Source organism: Misgurnus anguillicaudatus, chromosome 21 (assembly GCF_027580225.2).
Source record: "Misgurnus anguillicaudatus chromosome 21, ASM2758022v2, whole genome shotgun sequence".
Lineage (NCBI taxonomy): Eukaryota > Metazoa > Chordata > Actinopteri > Cypriniformes > Cobitidae > Misgurnus > Misgurnus anguillicaudatus.
In genome coordinates, this window is record NC_073357.2 from 30,181,108 (window position 1) to 30,204,947 (window position 23,840).

Consider the following 23,840-nt stretch of genomic DNA (forward strand, 5'->3'; position numbering starts at 1 on the left):
CATCATAATACTCAATTCTGTGTAACTGGAACCTGTTGTACACAAAAATGAACAAATACACTACTTCATGTTCTTAGAAAAATATTTGGTTATTATATTTATTTGTTCTTCCTAACCCCAAAATAGCTGGTAGAAATCTGGGAAAAAAATACAAACCTCGGGTCTTAGGAGGTTAAGGCATTTATAGCCTTATTGAAACATTAATTACAAGCAATTAATATATGTACTATAAATTTTATAGCCTTCAATAAAGAAAATTCCTTATGCTATATTTACTACTGTATATTAGTAATAGGAATAAACTGAAAACATAGAGCTTCTCATTTCAACCTTGGCAACTAAAAGATGACAGCAAAGCAATCTTAATCCAAATACATTGTGTGTTGACTGAAAGAAATCTTTTCCCCTCTCACATCACATAGTGGTTCAGTCCACCTATTTTAAAGCCCTCAACCAAACCATTTACCAAGACCTCGCAGATCTCCAGTAGAAAGGTCTGAGCGCGTTTACTGTGAACGAAGAGGATTTAACACAAGAAACCAACGATATCGCGCGGCTGGTGATCGCTGTACGATCGCGCGTTTACGGATGGCCATGGACGGACTGAGCAACAATAAGAGCATGTCATACAGTCGATGGAGTTATGACAGGTGAGTACGCCGTGATTTTGTAAACAAAGTGTAGTGATATATGTGTGGATATGGTAAATATAATCGCGACAATAAACGTCATAACGCTAAAGAACTGATTTGATGACTTAAGTTACGCACAAAGTTCACGATTCGTGTGAGGCATACAACAAGAAACGCCGTGTTTACATTGTTTTAGAGAGAATTGAATCGGTTTTCGCTTAATAAATTGGTTTTATATGTTTTTATATGACAGTTGAAAGCAGGTTTTCAGTCAAACATCTTATTAACACGACATAACAATATCTTGTTATTACTGTCGGTTTGTTCTGTAATCGAATCAGTTAATTTTCATTTAAACACGTGCGTCTCTCGTGTATTTATTAACCTGCCTTCAGCATCCTCTCATTTCCACTGTCAGCATCCCTGTTCCCTATATATGCATCATTGTATCTGCCTCAGTACCACTGCTTATAAACCAGTGGATGTGATGCTGGAGTTCATCATCATGTCTGCAGTGGGTGACATGTTTAAGGATTCAGTCAAAATCTTGAAAGTGATTTATATTCCGAGACTGCATCCTCACGGCTCCCCGAAGAGACTACGTATTTCTCCGTGGGCCATGTTACAAATGAGCAGGGATAGCACCAGTTTATTCTCCCATCTCTCCTCTGAGACCCTTGGGTTAGCTCAGTGTTGGTGGATGTCGCGGGGTGATAGGGCATGAAGGTAAATGGAGAAAGTGGTAAAAGCAGTGGTTCGGAGAACAGCTGGTGCCTGTCCTCCAAACAAAGGGAATACTGTCCATTGCTGAGCAGTGGCTCTGATGAATGGATAAAAGAGAGGATAACATAAGCTCTGACAGTACATTAGATCATACAGTGCTTCAGTATGATATCAGGCCCATGCTGTGATGGAGATAAATAGAACTTTTCATTAAAGCGATTCTAATCACTTTGAACTGAAACTTTAGTAAGGAATCGTACTGTGTTTTCAGGTCACAAGTTTTTCGTTTTGTATTTAATTCACCCAGAATAATGCCCTCAGCCCTCAGGATTTAATTGAACTGGAGGTGGTAGCAGATTCATACACTGTGCACAGTGCATGCAGGCATTCAAATTGACAGCTGTTTTCATCAGGTACTGTTTAGAGCTGCTCTCACTTGGTCATATCAACAATCTGGCACTTCGGTAAGTGTCAAACATTTTCACAGATCTATCAGAGTGGGGATCTGCTTCAAATATTAAAGGGGACATTTCACAAAACTTTTTTAAGATGTCAAATAAATCTTTGGTGTCCCCAGAGTACGTTTGTGAAGTTTTAGTTCAAAACACCATATAGTTCATTAATTATAGCATGTTACAATTGCCATTTTGTAGGTGTGAGCAAAAATGTGCTGTTTTTGGGTGTGTCCTTTAAAATGCAAATGAGCTGATCTCTGCACTAAATGGCAGTGCTGTGGTTGGATAGGACTGATTAAAGGGCGGTATTATCCCCTTCTGACATCACCAGGGGAGCCACATTTTAATTACCTATTTTTTCATGCTTGTGGTGAATAGTTTACCAAAAATAAGTTACTTGGTTGATCTTTTTCACATTTTCTAGGTTGATAAAAGCACTGGAGACCCCAATTATAGCACTTAAACGTTGAAAAAATCAGATTTTCATGATATGTCCCCTTTAAAACAATACTCAAGTGGTCCTGTTAAGATCCGTTCACAGACTTGCATATAATTAATAACTTTCCAAACATACAATCAATCCATAAAAGCCTACACTGTACTTTGCTGCCTTAAAATTTTTTGTTAAATCAACTCAGATTTACAAGTCATGTCAACATAGATGAGTTGTCACAACTTATAAAATATAGTTGAGAAAAGTCAACTTAATTTTATAAGTTATAACAAATTACCTGTAGTTATAACAACTCATCTCTAATCAAGATAAATAATAGTAAGTTGAAATGACTTATTTTAAGGCAGCAAAGTTAAATTAACTTTAAAATATTAGTTGATTCAACATTTTTACTAATTTAACGAATATTTTAAGTTGAATTAAAGGAAAACACCACCGTTTTTCAATATTTTATGATGTTCTCAACTTAGACGAATTAATACATACCTATCTTTTTTCAATTTGTGCACTTCATCTTTGCACAGTGCTTCATGAATGTGTTAGCATTTAGCCTAGCCTCATTCATTCCTATGGCTCCAAACAGGGATGAGCAAACTAAGTGCTCTTCCGCCATACAATATAATTCTCATTTTTTATCCACTTAAAAAACGCCACGTTTTATTTTGTTCCACCATACTTACTCCTGTAACTACTCATGTAACAGTCTTTAAATAAGGAAAACATGGAAGTGTTTAGTGGCTTCTAAATTCATCCCTGTTTGGATCCTAAGGAATGAATGGGGCTAGGCTAAATGCTAACCCATCCACGACGCACTGTACAAAGATGAAGTGCACTCATTGAAAAAAGATAGGTATGTACAGTATTCATTTATCTAAGTTGAGGTAAGAACATAGTAAAATATTAAAAACGGTGTTTTCCTTTAATTCAACTTAAAATATTAGTTATATATTAAATATTTTTCTCAAACTGCACAGAAGACGAATGTGAAATGACAGTGGATCACATTCAAACTTGGGTCCATTGTGAGTACTTGGACCTGAATATAACCCGAATGTGGTAGCCATGTGTACACTGTAAAAAAATTTGCTGTAATTTTGCAGCTGGTTGCCAGTAACTTACTGTAGAAGAAAAAGTCTGAAAATGTTTCCTGTTCTTTTAACTTTGAACAAAATGTTGCCAGTAAATAACATAAATGTAAAATCTACAGTAAGTTACTGGCAGCTAGTTGCCAGTAATACCCATTAATACTGTAATTTCTACAGACATTTTTTTACAGTGTATATCACAGCGCCTCCTAATTTGTGGTTCAGTTTCTTAATTCTTTCGTTCTCACTTTCATAATTTGCAATGTTTCTAGTAGCATCTTAAGTGATCTTGCAACTGTTTACTATGTCTTGTCCAAAAAGTTATTTTAGATTTTAGTTTTTTTTTTTAGAAATGAAGGTTTTTGTAAAAAATCTTGAATGCACTTATAGGGTTTTGCATAGCCTGGGTGCCAGCCGATCTTAGCCCCGCCCACAAGATTTTGAAAACGGGAAGATCGGTCTGGGGTTTCTGCGTTGAGGAGCTACTATGCTAGGACAAACGCTGGTCGAACCAATCAAATTGTCAGGGCGGGCTTTATACGATGATGGACAGATAATCAACAGTAACGTAATGAACCACGTCACAAAAGAGCGCGTGTGTTGAATGGCTGCCGCTGTAGAGTTCAGATGTGTGGATTCTGACAATGAGTCTGTTCTAAAAGATATCGACAGAGCATTGATTTTAAAAGAGGAACAAAGAAACGCGAGCAGGGCATTTGTTGATGTTTTTCCCGTCCTTCCTATTCGTCAAAAGTTGGTCGCAACTGAAATGGCTAACGGCGATGCAACTCAGCGTGCACGACGAGATGGATATAATTAGCGGTCGTTGCCAGCTTCTTTTCGGAAGCCCGGAATCGTGGTTGCTGAATAAATGGAGGGACATGCTAGGCTCTAATATTTTCAAGCCAACGTAATGGGTATCGTCGTGGATGAAGTTCACCTAACGTACAAATGGTAAGAGATAGTCTTACTCTATGACTTAAATACTTCATGTTGTGATATAAACGAAATGTTGTAAACATAATAGGTGTTGATGTACATTCGCTAACTCAGTATAATCACAATGTTAGTGTCATTGTAGCGAAATAACTAGCAGTTCGGTCAGGCTGCAAAGATGTAATTTCAACATACGTCACACACTCCGTTGCTCTGATTGGTCGTAGGTCTATCCAATTGAGTGCAGAGGCATTTTTCGATTGAGACACGCCTCATAATTATAGCTCAATGGAGCGGTATCAGACTCAAATTCTGACTAGAATTGAGTGTGGCAACGTCAGGCTAGGTTTTGCAGGGAAATACAGCCAAATTTGTTAAATACCAATATAATGACTAAAGTAACATTTGTGAAAAAAGGCCTTTCAATTACTGACTAATAAACCTTTAATATACCGTTAATAAACCTTTTTATTTTCTTTAAAGTAAAATTACTGAATCTAAACATAAGAGCCTGATAAAAAAGCTCTGCACAAAAACCCATCAGACGCACTTAGTGGGTTTTGCATTTGAACATCTCATATATAGGTCACCAGTAACATAAAACATGCACATACTGTAAGGTTGTAAAAAAATAATGATTGATATGCTGTGCTACTTTCCAGCCAGGAGATGCACATTTTTATGTTATTCACTGCAACTCCGGAAATAAATTCTGATAGATGTTGAACAGCTCAGTCAATTACACAGAATATCTGCTGTGTTCTTCTGTTGGATAAGAGAAACCATTGTGCACTTTTTATATAAAGACATCTACTCACAAATAGAGGTGCTTGATTTGTTGGATTTATTCTGTATTTCTGTTCAGTGTAGCGTAGGTCAATGTGGTATTTGAGGTTGCTTGGTTGAAAGAGGTCTCCAATGGATGACATATCAATTTTCTTGTCAAATGAATGTGTTTTTTCCCTGTTAGAATGGAGGTTGTGACTCAGTGGATTAGTAGCGCAGGGCTCTTAATCATCAGATAGTCTCTCTTCTGATGACACTGAGATCACAATGATTTACTGAGGAAATAATCAAATAAAAAATCCATCTTGCTGATTGACATTGACTGTCACTGCCAGCCAACAACATGACAAATGGTTCCCATTAGTAGAAAATTGACTAAAAGCCATGTTATAATACAAGACCAAGTTTTTAATTAATTTGATTATATTAATTACAGAATGTCTGTGTCAGTCAGCAGCTAACCTCGGCAGACAGACGTCTTAGCCGAGCAATTTATTTAAGACTAAGTAAACAAGAGTATGCGCCTCCTATTGAAATCTTGGAGCTTAGAGACCTTAGTGCAGCGCACGGGAGCGGGTTTATAAGGCTTTTGTTGATTCTGCTCGCAATGCACCACTGATCCGAAGCAAGGGCAGTACACGGCTGTATGCGTTTTTGTATGCGTATTCGTTTTCTCATCTTCAGGTCCTTCAGGTATGTCCCCTTGAGTTGTGACCCCTGACTTAGACCCATTTGAATTATTTAGTACCTGTTTCTGTGGTAACCAGTCATCACTGGCTAAATCTATGAAGCTGAAAGAGTATGAGGGCGAAATTTGCAGTTTAGAGAGACGTTTAGTAGATATTGTTGTTGTTATAATAACAACAGCACAAGGTTTATACTGAAGTAGTTGAGTGTATGTGACTAAGCATTGTGAGATTGTTGTTTGTACAGATATGATGAGCACTTGTCTCAATGGGATTCATAATCATTCACTGCCATCTTTTTAATACTTGCATTTAGTTTTGACCATTGCACTTTTTGTAAAGTACAATTTTTATTTTGTAGGTGCAATGCCCTTTCATGCAAGAGCATCTCTTATACTGTGAATCTGCAGTTGTTTGGATACATACAATCCCTTATCAAGCCCATTTATGTCTGGTATCTTTAGTTTTACTTTAAGCCATTGCTCAGTGTTGCAAGTGAAACATACATTAGGGAAACTAATGTATTAATGCTGTTTTTTTTATCATCGTCTCAGTTCCTTGCTGTATGGTGTGAGCATACATTAAGCTTTGTCTCCCTAAAGGATGCTGAGAGGCATATTGCTGCATTGCTCTAATTACTCTTCTCAGAGATGTGAAGTTAACCGAGGGAAATGCAATTGCTGGTGCAATGTGTTAAAACAGAATTGTGTTATAGTAGCACAGAGAGATACAGTATAAGATATCTCCAGTATCCCTGACACATACATTATGAGGCTGTACTCTGTTTAAATTGTGTAAATTCGTCTGTAATGCCACTTAATTATAAATGCTGTGGTCTTGATTTAATTACGCCTAGATGCTCATCCACTCGTGCACTTCAAGGCAGGGAAAAATAGCTACTGTAATACAGGCTAAAAATATGTTGAGCAGTGTTGATTGTTCACCTCACAATCTGAAGCCCTTATTAATTTTCACTGATGATAGAAAGTTAATTGTGTGGGAGTAAATGATAACTGTAAACACACGAGGGAAGGAGCTGTTAAAAATAACCCAAGGCATCAGGTCAAAACAATCTGTAATAAGATTTTTTTCATCCCTTATTCATTAGTCTTAATTTGAGACATTTGTCATTATCACTGGACTCACTGTAAAACATAATACGCTGGATTTACTTAAAAATATAGTGCATCATTTTTGCATCTACTTTTTTAAGTTGCATGAATTATTTTAATTAAATAATTGCATAAATTGCTTAAAATTCCATGTAATATTTACTTTAAAAAAATGCAAAAATGATGCACTATATTTTTAAGTAAATCCAGCCTTTATTTTTTTCAGTGCTGATCATGCAACTTGTGTTATTCTTGCATAAAGTATGAGTTTAAAAAATCAAAAACTTATCTTATACTATCTATTATCTTTTATATTACTATACACAAATAACTAATACCCTAACTGTATGGGGCTGCACCCTTTTAAAAAGTACACCTTTGTACTTAAAGAGTTCCTATTAGTACCACAGACGTGCCAACACATTCTCACTTCCCAAGGCGTCAAAATCTGAAGCATGTTCCAACGCCTTCAGGGTCAGTATGAAGACGCGAAGGGTGCCCCTATGCGTCACTATATCGACGAAATGGGAACTCCGTTACTTTCATGCTAATCCCTTAGTGTCGGATATAGATGAAAGGGAATCCCGGAGAGTGATGCCGTCACGTTATGCGACGATCGGCAGGATCATGCCGCTTCTTGACGTTAACTACTCAGTTTTTTCCCAATTTTTAAACCATTGTCGCTTGGGGTTAGACTTGGGGTTTGGATGTCAGTTTGTTTATACTTTTTGTCTTCTGATTTTTAAGCCACCGTTGCTTGGGGTTAGAGTTCGGGTTTGGGTTAGGATGTCTGTATTGGTTTATACTTTTTGTCTTCTGATTTTTAAACCATTATCGCTTGGGGTTAGGGTTAGAGTTGGGTTTGGGTTAGGATGTAATTTTATGTAACAGAAAGTCATTCTAACCCCAACCCCAAGCGACAATGGTAAAAAATTTAGAACAAAAATTGAGTAGTTACCGTCCAGAAGCGGCATGATCCTGCCGATCGTCGCATAACGTAACGGCATCACCTTCGGGGATTCCCTTTCGTCTGTGTCCGACGCTGGGGGATTGGCGTGGAGGCGGCGGAGTTCCCGTTTCGTCGATGTGGTGACGCATGGGGGTACCCTTCGCGTCTTCGTGCTGACGCTGAGGGCGTTTTAACATGCTTCAGATTTTGACGCCTTGGGAAGTGAGAAAGGGTTGGACGTGCACATGTTAATTAGTATCTCAGAGGTACATATTGGTAACACATTGGTATACATATCTGTACCTAGTGCTGCATCATTTAAACTCATTCCCCGCCAGCCTTTTTTTATTAAGTTGCCCACCAGCATTTTTTGTGATTTCCCCAAAAGTTTCACAAAATGCCTTCCAGGAAACTTTTCTTCTAAAAATATATAAACATACAAATGTATCAAATAAAAGAAAAGACCCTTTCAAACAAATGAAGTTTATTTAACTTGGAGGCTGTTTACACTTGACATTAACATGCGTTTTCGTCGATCGTATCACAAGTGGACAACGTTAATGCCAGGTGTAAACGGTGTTCAAAACGTTTTGAGCTCATCCACTTTCAACCACTTCCAGAGGTAGTCGAAACTCCTTTCGATCGGATCGCTTTGGAGTTGCGGAACGCATATGTGGTTGAATGTTTTTGAACAGCCACACGCAACCGCCTTCTATCCGCCCATTTATCTAATCTGAGGTATTAAACACAAGTTTTACGTCTTTTCTGACTTCTGGCGTGAACAGACGGTGAACAGCGCTATTTTTAGCCTTTCATTGATAAAACTAAAGAGGCTGATCTCCGTAGTTTCGTTTTGAAAGCGTGTGAAAATTGCGCGATCCTATTTCATCAATTGCGGTGAAAATTCAGAGAAAGCTCTTACAAACAAACATACAAAACTCTGTGCAGCATGTTTACTTGCTAAACAAGCAGTGCACTCCGACATAATATTAGTTTGCGTCCATATAAACTTATCATTACTCCCGCTCGCGTTTGAATGACAGCAGAGAGACTCGCCCACCGTCTCACAGACCACCCCCTCACAGTATTCAGCACAGAAGCGGTCGAAAGTGGACAAAAGAGAAAGATTTAAATACCAGGCGTAAACGTAATGTGTCTCTCTCGTCCACTTTTGATCCGATCGATGAAAACACATCTTAATACCAAGTGTAAACAGACCCTTAAGTTCAGGAGGAGCATGGTCATGTGATCCAACCAATCAGTGCAAAGAGGTGCCTATAAATTGCAGTTCCTCACCTAACCACCCCATCACCTCAGTCTCATCTAGATTTATCCCAGTTAAAGAGGGGGGGGACTCTGGGTTCGGGCTAAATTTCCGAGCTCAAAGCCCTCTCCTCGGACGGCAAATATGCTTTATCTCATTCCCTATCGATTATGTGTTAATGCGAACTCGTGAAACAATAAACAAACAAACAAAACGGGAAAAACTTTCATGTTGATTTTTTCTGATGTTTATAAACTCTTAAATAATGGGTATTTTTCTTCAAAAAACTTTTTTTAGCAAAAACTGAAATAGTTGCATTTTTGTGAAGGTATTTTTTTAGAGATCAGATTCAGAACTATTATCAAAACATACACGGAGTGTAAAATTAATAAAAAAAATTCCTTCAGTTTTTTTATAAATTGGGTATGTAGTGAATTATGGCGGTATTACAGATTACAATAAAAACTCATCAGGAACAAGTTTTTTCATGCAAATGTTTTCTCTTAATTGACAAGATAACTCATCAATGGCGGGGAATGAGTTAACAGCTGTGGTACATATTTCGACCATAACGCCGGAATTGCTCTATATAAAATGACAAAATACAGTTAAAATGAATGGGACTTAACACTTAATCCAACATTTGTGTGTGCTATGCATTTGCTTATTACAGTGTCGCAAATAAATCAACCGTGATAAGTTTCCTTTGCACTATTAATACAGAATTCAAATAAATACCAGCATTTGGGACACTGCTGCAGTGCATTGGGCTCCATCAAGGGCAATGGTTGCTTAGTAACTGTAAACAGCTTACAGTGATACATATTAACCATATTGTATTGTGTTAAGTCATTTGCACCATTCTTTAGGAGTAATTGGGAAGAAGAGGGAAACAGGGCCAGAAAATGACTTAAAGCCAGTGGGAACTCAAGCTAAGTTCAACCAAGCTTCTGCTGTTTCAAATGTGACCCTGTCTGTGAATATACAGATAAAGCCGTTTTGTTTTAACTTTCTACATAAAATTGGCTACATAATGTACAGAACATTCAAAACATAACATTCATATCTTACATATTGACTGAGGAAGGCCATGTCAAATATTTAAATCTATTTAAAGTTTTGGCCACTCGGTTTCACTATAGATATGAATATAGTACAGTCATAAAAAGATTATGTTGAGCGTATGAAAATCAACATGACAGAGTCAGTTTAGCCAATTGTAAACCAACCTTGAACACACTGAAGCTGCTTTTGGTTTCATTTGTAAGGCTGCATTCATTTTGAGGACTTAATTTTCTTTTAGACCCAAGATAAATTTTGAGCCAAACAAGAGCTGCATTTAAATAGCTTATATTGCCCAATGTTTTTCCTTCGCTTGATGTTAGCTGAGTCATTATGCAGCAGCAGGGAAGGAAAGATGAACAAAATAAAAGCTTTTGTTTCTTTTAATAATAGTGATACAATAACTTTACATTTTTAATTCAGCAACATTCTACATTATCCAAGTGGTTATTGACATTATTGCATATTTATGAGCTTTGTATATTTAATCTTTCGGCTGCCAGTAGAAATTTTACAGTTCATCTGACAAGTAGTAATTTTTACAGTGAGAGTTGGCACTAGTGATGTTGCTTGTAAAATATAAAAACATGAATAAAAGATACATGGACAGTTGGACACCGATGCACATTTTTTAAAAGTAGTTCCAATCAGCCTTAATGATAATCTGGGCTGCGATTTGCAGGTTTAAGTGCATGAAGCTGGTACTGCACAGATATGAGCCTTATGCTCTGTCATTATTGGCCCATGTGCTTCTTATGGCTTGGTCCTCAAAAGACAAAGTATAGATGCTAATGATAAACTAAAAACTGTATTTTAAAGTTATTTGAATCTCCATTTGTTGAGTATTATTGCTTCTGGTTTGTGCATTTTAATTTACTAAATTTCCATAAAGTATGCTGTCTCCTGCTTCCTTTTTTGTCACATCTATGAGGCGTGTCTCCCTCATCTAAAATAGTAAACTTGAGAAGAGACCGATGTTTTGTTTCTCTCTCTCTCTCTCTCTCTCTCTCTCTCTCTCTCTCTTTCTCTCTCTCTCTCTCTCTTTCTCTTACTCTCTCACATTTTAAACTTGTCCATGTTTGTGTGTGGTTGTTTTGCAATTTGTAAACTCTTGTCAGCTTTTTCAAGGATTATGATTTAGTAGCCTAATTTGCATTTATTTACCAAATTATACTGAAGTTGCATACAGTCATACAGTAATTCTTTGTTCACAATTATTTCTTAACTCGTCTTGAGGAAACGACACGCTGGTTTAGAGAAGGCTCTCTTCGAGTCTATTACATTTAAAAACAGCTCTGTACATCTGTGATCTGCATTGGGTTCATTAAACTTGTACTTAAAGTAAATCCGATTTAATTTTCATCGAGTCACTGCTGATGGTCAGTAATCAGAATCTTAATTAAACGCTCAGTTATTTGTATAAGAAGTGATGTCCTTTTCTTGTGTTCATGTTTTTCTTGTTGAAACTTCCTATCGGTTCCTAACAGCCATAAAGTATAGCCAATACACTGTTAAAAATGTCAGTGGAAATTACTGGCAGATGTTTGCAGTAACTTACTGTAGATTTAAATGTATGTTATTTACTGGCAATGAACATTAAACATTAACAAGTCTTTATAGAATAAAACTAAAATAACAGCCTCATGCAAAGCATTCTGGGAACTGAGGCTGTTATTTTATAGTTTTATTCTGTAAAGACAAAGACTTGTTCATGTTTAATGTTCATTTAACTTTGAACAAATTGTTGCCAGTAAATAACATCAATTTAAATTTACCGTAAGTTACTGGAAAACAGTTGCCAGGTTTTTAGTTTTAATTGTAAAAAACATTTGATTGGACAAAAATCTGTGTGCCCTTTACAGTAGGCATATAGATTCCCTTAAAGATAACACATATGGGTGATTCTTACTAAATCCAGACTTAGAGGGTGTCCAGCATCAGATTTTTTTTAAAAGCCCTTGAAGCCAATTTTTTTGCACATATAAGATTAAGGTCTGAACTTACTATAACAATTAGTTTTAGAGGATTTAAAAAATATTTCCTAAAGAGATTTTTTGTACATTTTTTAGATTATCATTATAAAAAATGATCATTACCGCAACATGTTATTAAATTAAATATATGCTTTACAAACTCATGTTTCGGTAATGAGAACTAAAAAGTTGTCTAGGTACTATGACAAAATTTCAACTTTTATCTGGAGAGAAAAAATAAGAACTGCTTACCTGGTAGCCATCTTGAGTATCACAGTCAATTATGTCCCTTCCAACTAATTTTTTTTAAAATGTAAGTTTATTGAGGGCTTAAACAATGATTGAAAATTGTTGCGGAGGATGAGAAAACTTTTCTTGGACACATTTATATTCCTTATTATTGTCTCTACATTTACCAATGATCACCAAATACCACATGTTTCTTTACTGTAAATGTTTATAGTATAACATGCACTGAAGATTTTTATTGTTTAGATTTTTTTATTATAAATATTTTCATGTCAAAGAACCTAAATCCAGTCATGGACACGTTGCGGTAATGAAAACTTTCCCCTTAAATGTGGAAATTTGAAATCGTTTGAAATCAGGTGCAAAATAGTACGTGAAGAGATGTTTGTAAATGTTATTGCAATCTTACTTTGCATTTGCTTTTTTTATCAAAATGTTTCATGACACCTCATAAGTCTAATTTCGCAAGATTCACCCAATGCCATAACATGAGTTTTGAGAATTTTTTGCAGAATCTCAACATGCTTTATTACATTTTCCAATTAGCTGTCTTGTTGTTTATTGCTTTAATGCCGCATACCATTTTTGTTGTTTTTGTGTTTTGTTTTTTTCGAGTCTTTCTGTACATTCTGTTCTCATGATGATGTGTCACCCTTAAAAATTGAAGGGTCATCAGTGGTGGATGTGTAATTCATGGCAAGGCATTTATTTATTTATTTATATTTTGTTAAAAACGTCTGTGCACATTATTGTACAGTTTGACGTCATTCACAATGACTTGTGTTCTCCTTCATTCGGTTTGTTCTTTATATTGGTACGTGTATCACAATAAGCATCCGTCACCAAATATCATTGTCTGGGGAAATGCTGTAACTCCCAGGCAGAGTCAGACTGATGAACGGTTTTTACACACTTCAATGTAATATCTTCAACGGCTGTACTGCAACCTCATGCTTATAAGTCAATAGAAATCTCTGTGCCTCAGGGCAGGCAGCAGGTTTAAAAAGCACATCAAATGTCTGTAGTCATATGCAGTCAATCTGCTGTTAACAGGGTGAGAAAAACAATAGACAAATCGCTTTTTTGTTTTCTTAAGTGTAAGTTGCAATGGATGAAAGCTACTTTTACTTTTACGATAGTAAGTCACATAAAGCTAAATTACCTTTTTAAAGGTGACACATGCTGCTAGTATGTTCTGCTAGTGTTTAAACATCTATGAAATCAAAAAGAGGCCAATAGGGGGTCACACACGGACGTGCAGCTCAGCGCCGCATCGCGTCTAGGACAATTTGGAGGTATTGTACACCGGAAGTGCACATTAACTAGCGCAAGCTTATTCAGATAGCTTTAAAATGCTAAATATACGTTAGCAGCCAATGTTAATCGCTAACAATTTAGGACAAATATGATGTTATTTAATGTTAACTATATGTGAGTGTCGCTCTATGGCGCGACAGGGATTAGAGCAACTTCCTGAGTCGTAACTTGGTGCCGGTGTGCGTATACTCATAGAAAACAATGTGTTCGAGTTTTTTTAGAACGACGTGGCGCTGCGCATCTGGTGTGGGACCCTTTTAATAATTAGGGGTGTAAATCGAATAGTTCATTATGATGCAATATCGATTTTCTCTGACAGCTGTGCAATATTTGCCGATACATCAAACACTTTTTAGATGCAATTACGATTCGATTAATTTATAGATGTTTTTATATTAGGTGCTTAGTCAAGCAGCACGGAAAAAAATATTCATTCAATTTACTCAATTTTTTAAGGTAAGTGGTCGTAATCAATTTGTTTAAGCTACATTTAAACAAAAAAAATGTGAAAAACAAAATTTTTGTTTATATGTAGCTTAAATAAATTGATTGCAACCACTTATCTTAAAAAAAATTGTAAATTGAATGAATTATTTCAGTGAGTTACATTTTAAATAACTTACACATGCAACCAAAATATGTATGAACATTTAATTATTTGAAAATTGCACAATGTCTGTCCCAATTGGAACATTTACATCAACAAATTAACAAAGAAAAATAAATAATAGAAGGAAAAAATCACATAAAATCAAGCTTATGATGGCAACAGTCAAAGGTCAGTCACTGAGTTAGTTATAAAGATCAGTACATTGATCAAACAAATTTATTTATTTTATTTTTTATAATATAAAAAACATGAATTTGCACAAAGTTTTGCACTTTGAATTGTCCAAAGTTGCACCTTAAATTTCATTTTGAATTTTTGTGCTGACTTACTAAAACTGTTGCTACTAGTCTGTTTGAAACATTTAAATAAATATGAAGCGGCAGGATTGCACAATGTATCATTGAGTCTTGAATTTGCACAGTCATTTGTTGCACAGTAAAATGTTTGAGTTCTGTAGCTCTGTTGAAGCTTTTTGTACGGCTAACAAATGTGTTATTGGTAGCTAAATTGATTAAAAGGGTGATAGAGATGGTATTGGATCAGTATCGGTATCGACAGATACTCAAGGTTGTGGTATCAACATCGGTATCAGATATGAAAAAGTGTTATCGACCCAGCCCTAGCAGAGAGTGTCAAAATAAAGGTACCTCATATCGATATTTTATGTGTGGCATCGATGCATCCATTCGTATTGTTAGAAATTGAATCGATGTTCTGGTCCATATCGATGTATCTACTAATAATGTAGTGGTTGGATCATGGTTGCAAAAACACAGGTACTGTGTCAGCCCCCATAATAATGAGAGATCCAGTCCTGGATGCTGATTTACTATAAAGCACACCTCTTCATGGGGGTATTTGTATGATGGTGCTATTTTTGTTTCAAAGCAGCCTTTAGTTATTTTGTTTACATTCAATCACTTAATTACCAAGATTACTTTAATTGCAAGTAATACTTACATTAGTTAATAAGTGGTATATAATTTTGATATGTGGCATCCTTTTCATCAAACCAACAAGCCACTCAAGTCTGTACCATATGGTAAATATAGTCACGCATGATAGCTGGTTGTATTTTATTTGTAAATAGGTAAATACAAACTGCATTAGAAAACAGAGCTGGTGAATACTCCCTTTATAAATAACCACATGATCAATTCTACAACTCGCAACATTAGCTGTACATTGCTAACTTTAAAAGTTACAGTAGGAAACTGGTTGTATTCGATAAGGGCAGGACTATGAAATAGGGAAATGTAATATAGTTTAAGTAATTGTTCAATCTTCCTTTTTTACATCCAGGCAGGAAGTACAAATTATGCCTTCAACCCACAATGTCAGCAGCTGTTAAACATGGTTAAGACTGGCAGTCATCTCTCAGGAATAATTATGGTTCTAGATTTATGTGCAGTTACTGTACATTTGGCAACCTTATGCGTTTCGTATAGCTATGATACAGATGCATTATTGGCCAAGTGTAAATGAACGGTTGTTTAGGTCACATGTGCTATTTTCTATACAATTCATATGTTCTTAAAATGTTAATAAAAAATAGCCTAAGAAGTATTTTTCTCATTTCGGTATATTTTAGGAGTCATATCTTGAGGAATAATGCGTTCCCTGATTTTTAGCCTTTGGTTTATGGCACAGTCCAGGGGTGCGTTTCCCGAAATAAACTATGGTCACAAGTTCTGTCGTTACCAATAGATCTCAATGCAGTTTGTGGTATAGTCAGTCACAAAATATTTGATTTATTCATGGACACGATTTTCCTCTTTTTTTTCCGTCTGATTGAGCATGAATGTATTTTTCGTATACTTTTATGTATTGTATAACTCTATGTATATTTCTCAATTTTTTTATTTTTTACCATTGTCACTTGGGGTTGGTGTTAGAATGACTTTCTGTTACATTTCAGACATCCTAACCCAAACCCCAATTCTAATCTCAACCCCGACAATGGTTTAAAAATAGGAAATAAATTGATGAAGCAATACATAAAATTAGCTACACAAAAAAGAAAGTCATGTTCGGGAACACAAAAAACTAAAGCTAAAGGGAAAAAAACATTCGTGCTCAATGACACGAAACAGAAAAAAAGGAAAATTTTGTCCATGAACTCGAATAAATAAATAAAAAATTGTGACTATACAAGGAAATGCCTTGAGGTAGGGTTGGACTTTTTTCAGTGTTTAGGACAATACCAGTTTATATGATCCTTAACGTATTTATTCTAAAAGAACAAAAATATTTTGATTTCATGGCGACTTTGAGAGACCAAAACATTGGTCAAGTAACTGCTTAAACAGTTTGTGTTGAATGCATGCTCATTTTCATTAGTCACTGTGACATTTTCTTTAGTACTTTTTAAGATAAACTTCAGAACCTCCAAGTGCACTTACAGTATCTGTGCTATTGTAAGACATCATGAATATGAACAAAAATGTGCTAAAATGTATTTAAAAATGTGTTTAGGAACCACTTGTAGTAAATTTGAACCCATCTTCGTATGAAAGATGCATTCAAGTTTACTACAAGTGGTAACTAAATACATTAGAGATAGTGTGCTTAAAAAACATTCTTAAGATTATTTTAAGAAGTAATAAAGAAGAATTCTTAGTAGATTAAGTACAAAATTAGTGTGTGAAAATAGAGCGCTTTAAGTACAGAAGTGTACTTTCTTTTCACCTGGGATGCCTCGGATAAACATGCAGAGTAAGTTTCAATAGTTTTTGGGTTATTTGATGAATCTTTGTTAAATGAGTTAGCTTTTATATCACTCTCTGTGACTTCTTACAATTCATAAACTTGTTTTTCCCAATAAGTTTTAATCAGGGGTTTAAGAAATCATCCCCAAAGTGCCAGTGCTTTTGACAGACATGTTGATCATTTTGTGATTCACCATTAGCCGATAAAATTGTATGAAGTATGCTGCTGAGCACCAATTTGCCTATTCAAGATGAACTAATAAGAAATCATGTCTATGAATTTAAAGTAGAAAAAGAATGCAAGAGGTCCAGCCTTGGAAACAGTTTAAGAATTACAATGTCATTTGTGGTACAAGAGGACTTTTTTCAAGAATTGTTCCGCTTTGTTCTCGTGTTCTGAAGTAATGTGTTGCTTGACAAATCAAATGCATTCACTCATATTTGTAAAGGTTGATTTCAGCTCACAGTCAGGTGCCAGCTGGCAGTCAGAAGCAGTTGACTGCCAGAAGTCTCAAGGGCTGTGGAGAACTGAACAATTTAAAGCCCAGTGATTGTGTATTAAACTAACTGCTGGCTCACTCTTTCTTTTTCTTTTCTTTTTTCTTCTTTTTTTGTTGGCTTGACTGTGCTGTTGGTGAACAAAGAAAAGGTATTTCTTTTTTATGCTTTTATTTTATTAATAATTGAATTCCCATTTCATAAAGAAGACCATAAAGAAGACACGCTAAGATTGAGGATAGATGAATAAGTAAAGCAAAATTTAACCCAATGTAAACACTTCAAGGCCACAATGATTACACAACGTAAAGCCTATTGAATTTGGGCACAATAATAAATAAGTGTAGTATAGGTCAACATAAAAAGTAAATTGGCTCCAATATGTTTCCTAGAATACTTGTGCATAGTAAAACTACAACACAATGACAAACGTGTGATTTTGGCCATGTCATTAGCGATCATTGCAGGGTAGGTGGCCAGCCTGCTGTTACAGTGTGATTTGGCTTTTTCTTTGATGTGAAAATAATTCAGACAGTAAAGTGGACTTTATCCCTAAGAATTATTGGACCACAATTCTTGTGCTGAGTCATTCAGTTTCTCTTTGTATTAAAGGTACACCCCCCTTTTTTTTTGAAAATATGCTGCAATTTTCCAGCTCCCCTAGAGTTAAACATTTGAGTTTTACCGTTTTAGAATCCATTCAGCTGATCTCCGGGTCTGGCGGTACCACTTTTATCATAGCTTAGCACAATCCATTGAATCTGATTAGACCATTAGGATTGCGCTCAAAAATAACCAAAGAGTTTCAATATTTTTCCCATTTTAAATTTTTGTGAAAAGTAGCAATTTTCTAGGCAGATATGGCTACACTGTAAAAAATACTTTGCTGCCTTAAAATTTTTTGTTAAATCAACTCAGATTTACAAGTCATGTCAACAGAGATGAGTTGTCACAACTTATAAAATATAGTTGAGAAAAGTCAACTTAATTTTATAAGTTATAACAACTCACCTGTAGTTATAACAACTCATCTCTAGTCAAGATAAATAATAGTAAGTTAAAATGACTTCTGAGTTGATTCAAAAAAAAGTTTTAAGGCAGCAAAGTATTTTTTACAGTGTAGGAACTATACTCTCATTCTGGCATAATAATCAAGGACTTTGCTGCCTTAACATGGCAGCAAGTGCAATGATAGATAGTCCCCAGGTATTGAAAATTACCAAGGGGACTATTTCCGGGCAGTGCGTAATATCATCCTAGATTTATCAAGGTTTAGAGCAATTTCTTTAATTTGATGTTGTACCCTGCATTTTGGTGGTTTGTGGGGAGCCCCAAAGCCGTTGATAGGGGCATCCTACTGGAGATGGACAATATTGGTTACATTCTGTGAGGCAGAAATAGCTGAAGGTCCACCCCAAAGAAATTTTGGATTAAGTAGATCTGATTTCCTGGATTTTTGGGTGGTCTGCTAAAGATGTCCAATTCCTGAACTTATTCCGATTCATGTTTGGCATCATGAATTGTTGGGCCTTCTAGACTTGAGCTGAACATTCAATCAGAAAACTATTGTTGTGCCTAAATGACTGCCTATGTACCACAATAAAGCCTTATTTATAGACCACTGTTTAAGATTTGACCTAGGTTGATTGATTTTTTATTAGAATGGTAGGTCAGCTGAGTTTACATTCACCACACTAAATGTTCACAGACACACAAACAAACAAATAATTTCTTCAAGTACTTTGGACGACATTTCGTTGTTACATACTTAGTGCCAGATTTACTAAATGGGGCAAATTAGCACGAGAGCGCAATTCCAAAAAAGCGAGTGGTAAAAGGGAGTGGTAATATCTGCAGGTTATTTACTAAAAATGCACAAATTAAATAACACAGACAAAACAGTTTTCATTTCCATAATGACCAACACAATCTACTAAGAGCAGCGCAAATTAGTTCTTTCTAGTCTCGGCTCAAATTCTCATCATCAGACTTATCTCGTCGTCTTTCGCGGGGTATCTCTTCTTGTACTGTACCATCAGGGAGTTTGAAAAGGACGAATGAGTCTGAGCCCAAGATCAGATTTTTTTTGCGTGAGTAATTGGATGTTTGGCATGTATCACATGGTAAAAGAGTTAGAGTTGGCAGCTCTGGTCAAGTATGATGAAGATGATACTTGTTTATTTTACCCAGTACTTGTTGCAGTGTAGGAATAGTGGGTTCTGCAAAGGAAATTTGTATAGAAGTGATGCACACTTCTTGCACGCAGGAGGCTTTGAAGACAAAAGTCAGAAAAAAATGTGGGGCATGTGCCCCATTAGAGCTTGATGTCTACTGTCTATGCATATTTATTTTATGAAATGTCCATTATGTTCTGGGATATGTGTTTTTTTAGTTTCAGGCAGTTGTTATATAAAGGAAAATGTATATTCCTTATATATTCCATTTTGTGTCAGGTCTGTCTGATCACACTGTCAGGGCTCATTTTTGTGATAACAACCGGCTGCCTGCATTATCCTGTTTTTTATAATTAAGAAGGAGGAGTTACTACTGCGGGAGGAGCGAGTACGAGTCATGCAACACTATACAACACTGTTTAACTTATGATTCACTACATGTTCGTGTCATTTATATAATATGCACGCACCTATTTCCAACATAAGACAGAAGTCTTACTTACCGCATGCAACTCATGACCCGGTTGAGACTTTGCATCCAGTGCATCAAACACACACGCAAAACTCTGCTGCTCCCCTGATAATAAACTATATCCAAAGACTGTCTTTCTTTTCCTTACATCCAAAACACACTTCTTCTTTCGTGCCATTGTTGAGTTTTGAAATTAAACAAAGATGTGTCGCGTGATGTGATGTTTGCAAGTTCAAACGTCTCCCGCTGATTGACGGGGGGGCGGGGTTTTCCGGGGGAAGTGCCCATATAAAGAAGTGATACGTATAGCAAACCCTGAAACATCAGCTGGACCCGTAATCGAAAAAAACTTTCTGAAACTTGTACGAACCCTGGCGAAGTGCATTCGGCACAGAAATACTCTGTAACACGTCCAACTGCTTTTTTGACACTTTGCCTACGTTTAGCATGAGGAAACAATATCTATAACTGTGTTAATAAGTAAAAATGCATGAAATACCATTGAACCACCCCTTTAAATATTGATTTTAATATTTTATTTGCTCATTATTAATTAAAGCAGACCTTCCACAAGAAAAAAACCCTGTTAACTTTCCGTTTTAAGATAAGACAAGACGTTTAAATGTCACAAACATGCTATTTGGTGAAATCATTTGTATTTATGATGTCATGTTATGAAAAGACATATTTATATTTATTTTTTGTGTCATTTTAAAGGGACACTTCATCGATTTGCATTAAGCTTTGTATTGTTAGAACCCCAGTCATGTTTTTGAATGGTCGTGCATCATTCCCTCAGTTTCCCCATTAGAATCAAGCATTTCAGATATCCGCGTAATAAGCATTGTTATTAAATATTCATAGTCATTTCTTAAGTGTAATCTCATTTGTTCTAGAGGATAAGATGTTATTTAATATTGCCTTGGAGATTTACCTCATGTACTCAAATTGGGGGTACTGATACACTTTTAAGCAGCTGTCTGATTGTAAAAGCGACGCCACAGTCGCACTGATGCGTGCACGCACAAATCCTAAGAAAAAGATTTAAATTTTAAAATAAATTAATTTAATACATCGTGACGAACTTTTGTAGCGAGGTGTTTTTTAAAGTGCGCTCTGTCCCCAATAATCTCCACTGAGCCCATTCATGTTCTGCGTCATACACCATTCATCACAAATCATGATTAGTTCTGCCCTACAGTAAACACAAAAGCTTAGGCAATTGAAGATTGTAGATAATGAGCACCTCTGAGATTCTGCACCCCCTCAAGTACACTAATGTTTAAGGACGTCCTGTAAGTAGGAGGTGATATCTCAAACCTTCAATGTGCTGTAATTGTGACATTTGTCTGAAAATGTTAGTTGCTATTTGAAGACCCGTCTTTGGAGTAAAGGTCACGCCTTATCTTTCTGATGGGCATCTTTCTGCCTCATTATTTTGTACCTCCTCCAATCTGTTCCTCAAAAACACGATAATGCATTCGTGTGCAAGGGAACAATGAAACGGATCTCGCAAGGAATATTAAATTGCATCGGCTGATTCGCCTCTCCTCTAAAATTACACGAAGAAAATGCATCTAGTGTGTTTGGCAAAACACAAAACGCTTCTGACATTTGGGTTTTCAGTAAGTGCGTAGCACCGGCACGTAGCTTGACTGTACATGAAGGGTCGGTCTAATTAAACGCTAAAGCTCTTGTTTCAAAGGTCAATTTTCCTGGCCGATGTGACTCCATAGGGACTGATTAAATGTCTTTTGTCTGTGAAACCTCCGCAGTTGCAGCCCCTATAGTGGACAGTGTCTGTGCTCTCTGCTTCTTGACAGGTACCTTGAAATGAGGGGTGTAGGTGGTAATGCTGTTACATCTGCCTTCACTGATGATGAATCAGAAAGGTCTGAAGCTGTTGAAGCCAGTTGAAATGGTTAAAGGCAACTGCGTTCTTTGGTCTCACCAGCACTGGCCCACGTGAGGAAACCATGTGGCTTGTTGCTATGGTGAACAACCATAGTGGAGATAGGAGTTGACAGGAGGATGCTGTGGGCAATAATACTGCTTCGTAATTGCTGAAATCCACTCATTCATGGTTTGTAGGGGGCAGATTGTGACTGCTTTGTGTGTGTGTGGTTCGGATCAATGGGAGAAATGACTTTAATAGAGACCAGTATTGGAACTGATTATTGAAACAGATTATACCATTGGAACTGATTATTCATGGCATAATTTTACTTACCGAAGCCACATATTCTGGGATGCAAGATATGGAGAAGTTGTTAAATTATCGCAAATGCGTATATTACATTATGCATATTACAGTAGTTTGCAGTATAGGCTATTGGTAAAGTTTTAGGTCAATGCAGATAGCAGAGAGAGACGGTGATACTTTCTTTTCACAGAAAGAATGTTAAACCTTCTTGTTGGTTGGATTATTTTCTTTTTTTATTATAATTCAAATAGGTCCCTTACACACTGCATATTAATTCGGTTGTCAGTTCACCTTTTAATGCTTAATCTGGTTCTGTACACACACAGTTCAGTTATTTACGGGATTGACAACCGCATTCTACAACTGAATTAACACCCGCAAAATGCAGGAAAAAACAACTAGTAGTTAATAAAGTGTTTAAACTTGCATCATGGACATGACAGGTCTCTCTTCTGCAAAAAATAAATGCCTAGAAGGGGAAAAAGTCTTCTGTATGCGCGGTGCAGAAAATGACAGTGGCACAAGCGTTTGCTGACGCGTGTTGCCAGATCTTGCATGAAAAAACAGCAAACAAGAAAAATCCAATAATAAATTGAAATAAATCCAAATGCTTTACCTCAAAGATCAAAACATTGGGACTGGCACCTTTACACTTTAATAACACCAATATCTTGATCGGTTCATGAGCCAAAAGCCTTAGCGGTTATGCGCCAAAACAATATGTACGTACAAAAAAGACAAGGACCTAGCAACACTGCAAGACAGCGCGCTGTGGAGCAGCCTCAAAAATGTGTACAATGCACAACACCAAGACGAAGGTTTATACATTTTTTATAGGTTTTATAAATTATTTTGGTCAAAGCTGTGAGTAAAGCATGCGAGACGACAGAACGTTGCTATGGTTATCTCTGTGTCAATCATCACATTCGGGAGTGAGTCTTGTTCCGTACAGACATGTAACGGACATTTAGGGGATTTACTCCCACATTGTCACTCCTGAAAGTTGCAGTGTGTACAAGGCCATAGATTTAAAGGTTTAACACTGTAAAAAATGCAGCATTTTTGTCAAATCAACATATATTTTATATTACTTTAACTTGAAATTGTTTAAAATAATTTTTTTAAGTTATATCAACCTTAAATACTAGGTTGAATTGACTTGCAAAACCAAGTTGTTTTAACTTCATGCTACATTTTTTAGAGTGTGTAAAAAATAACAACACTTTTGTTTAAAGGGACACTATTTTTTTTAAATAGGCTTTTTTTATTTTTGGAATTCATTCAGCTGATCTCCGGGTCTGGCGGTACCACTTTTAGCATAGCTTAGCACAATCCATTGAATCTGATTAGACCATTAGCATCGCACTAAAAAATAACCAAAGAGTTTAATATTTTTCCTATTTAAAACTTGACTCTTTTGTAGTTACATTGTGTACTAAGACCGACGGAAAATTTAAATGATTTTCTAAGCAGATATGGCTAGGAACTATAC

At 36.2% G+C, this 23,840-nt stretch overlaps 1 protein-coding gene across 3 annotated transcripts in view; it reads left to right on the top strand.

Annotated features, from left to right (window-relative positions):
- Positions 1–447: 447 nt before the first annotated feature.
- Positions 448–23,840, top strand: part of tub (TUB bipartite transcription factor) — a 113,348-nt gene continuing 89,955 nt past the window's right edge. For 2 of the 3 annotated variants that reach the window (XM_055201739.2, XM_055201738.2), the window contains exon 1: positions 448–650. In XM_055201739.2, the coding sequence (XP_055057714.2) occupies positions 589–650 (62 nt within the window). In that variant the 5' untranslated portion in view covers positions 448–588. The remainder of the gene's footprint in view (positions 651–23,840) is intronic. The other variant, XM_055201733.2, reaches the window with a different exon arrangement.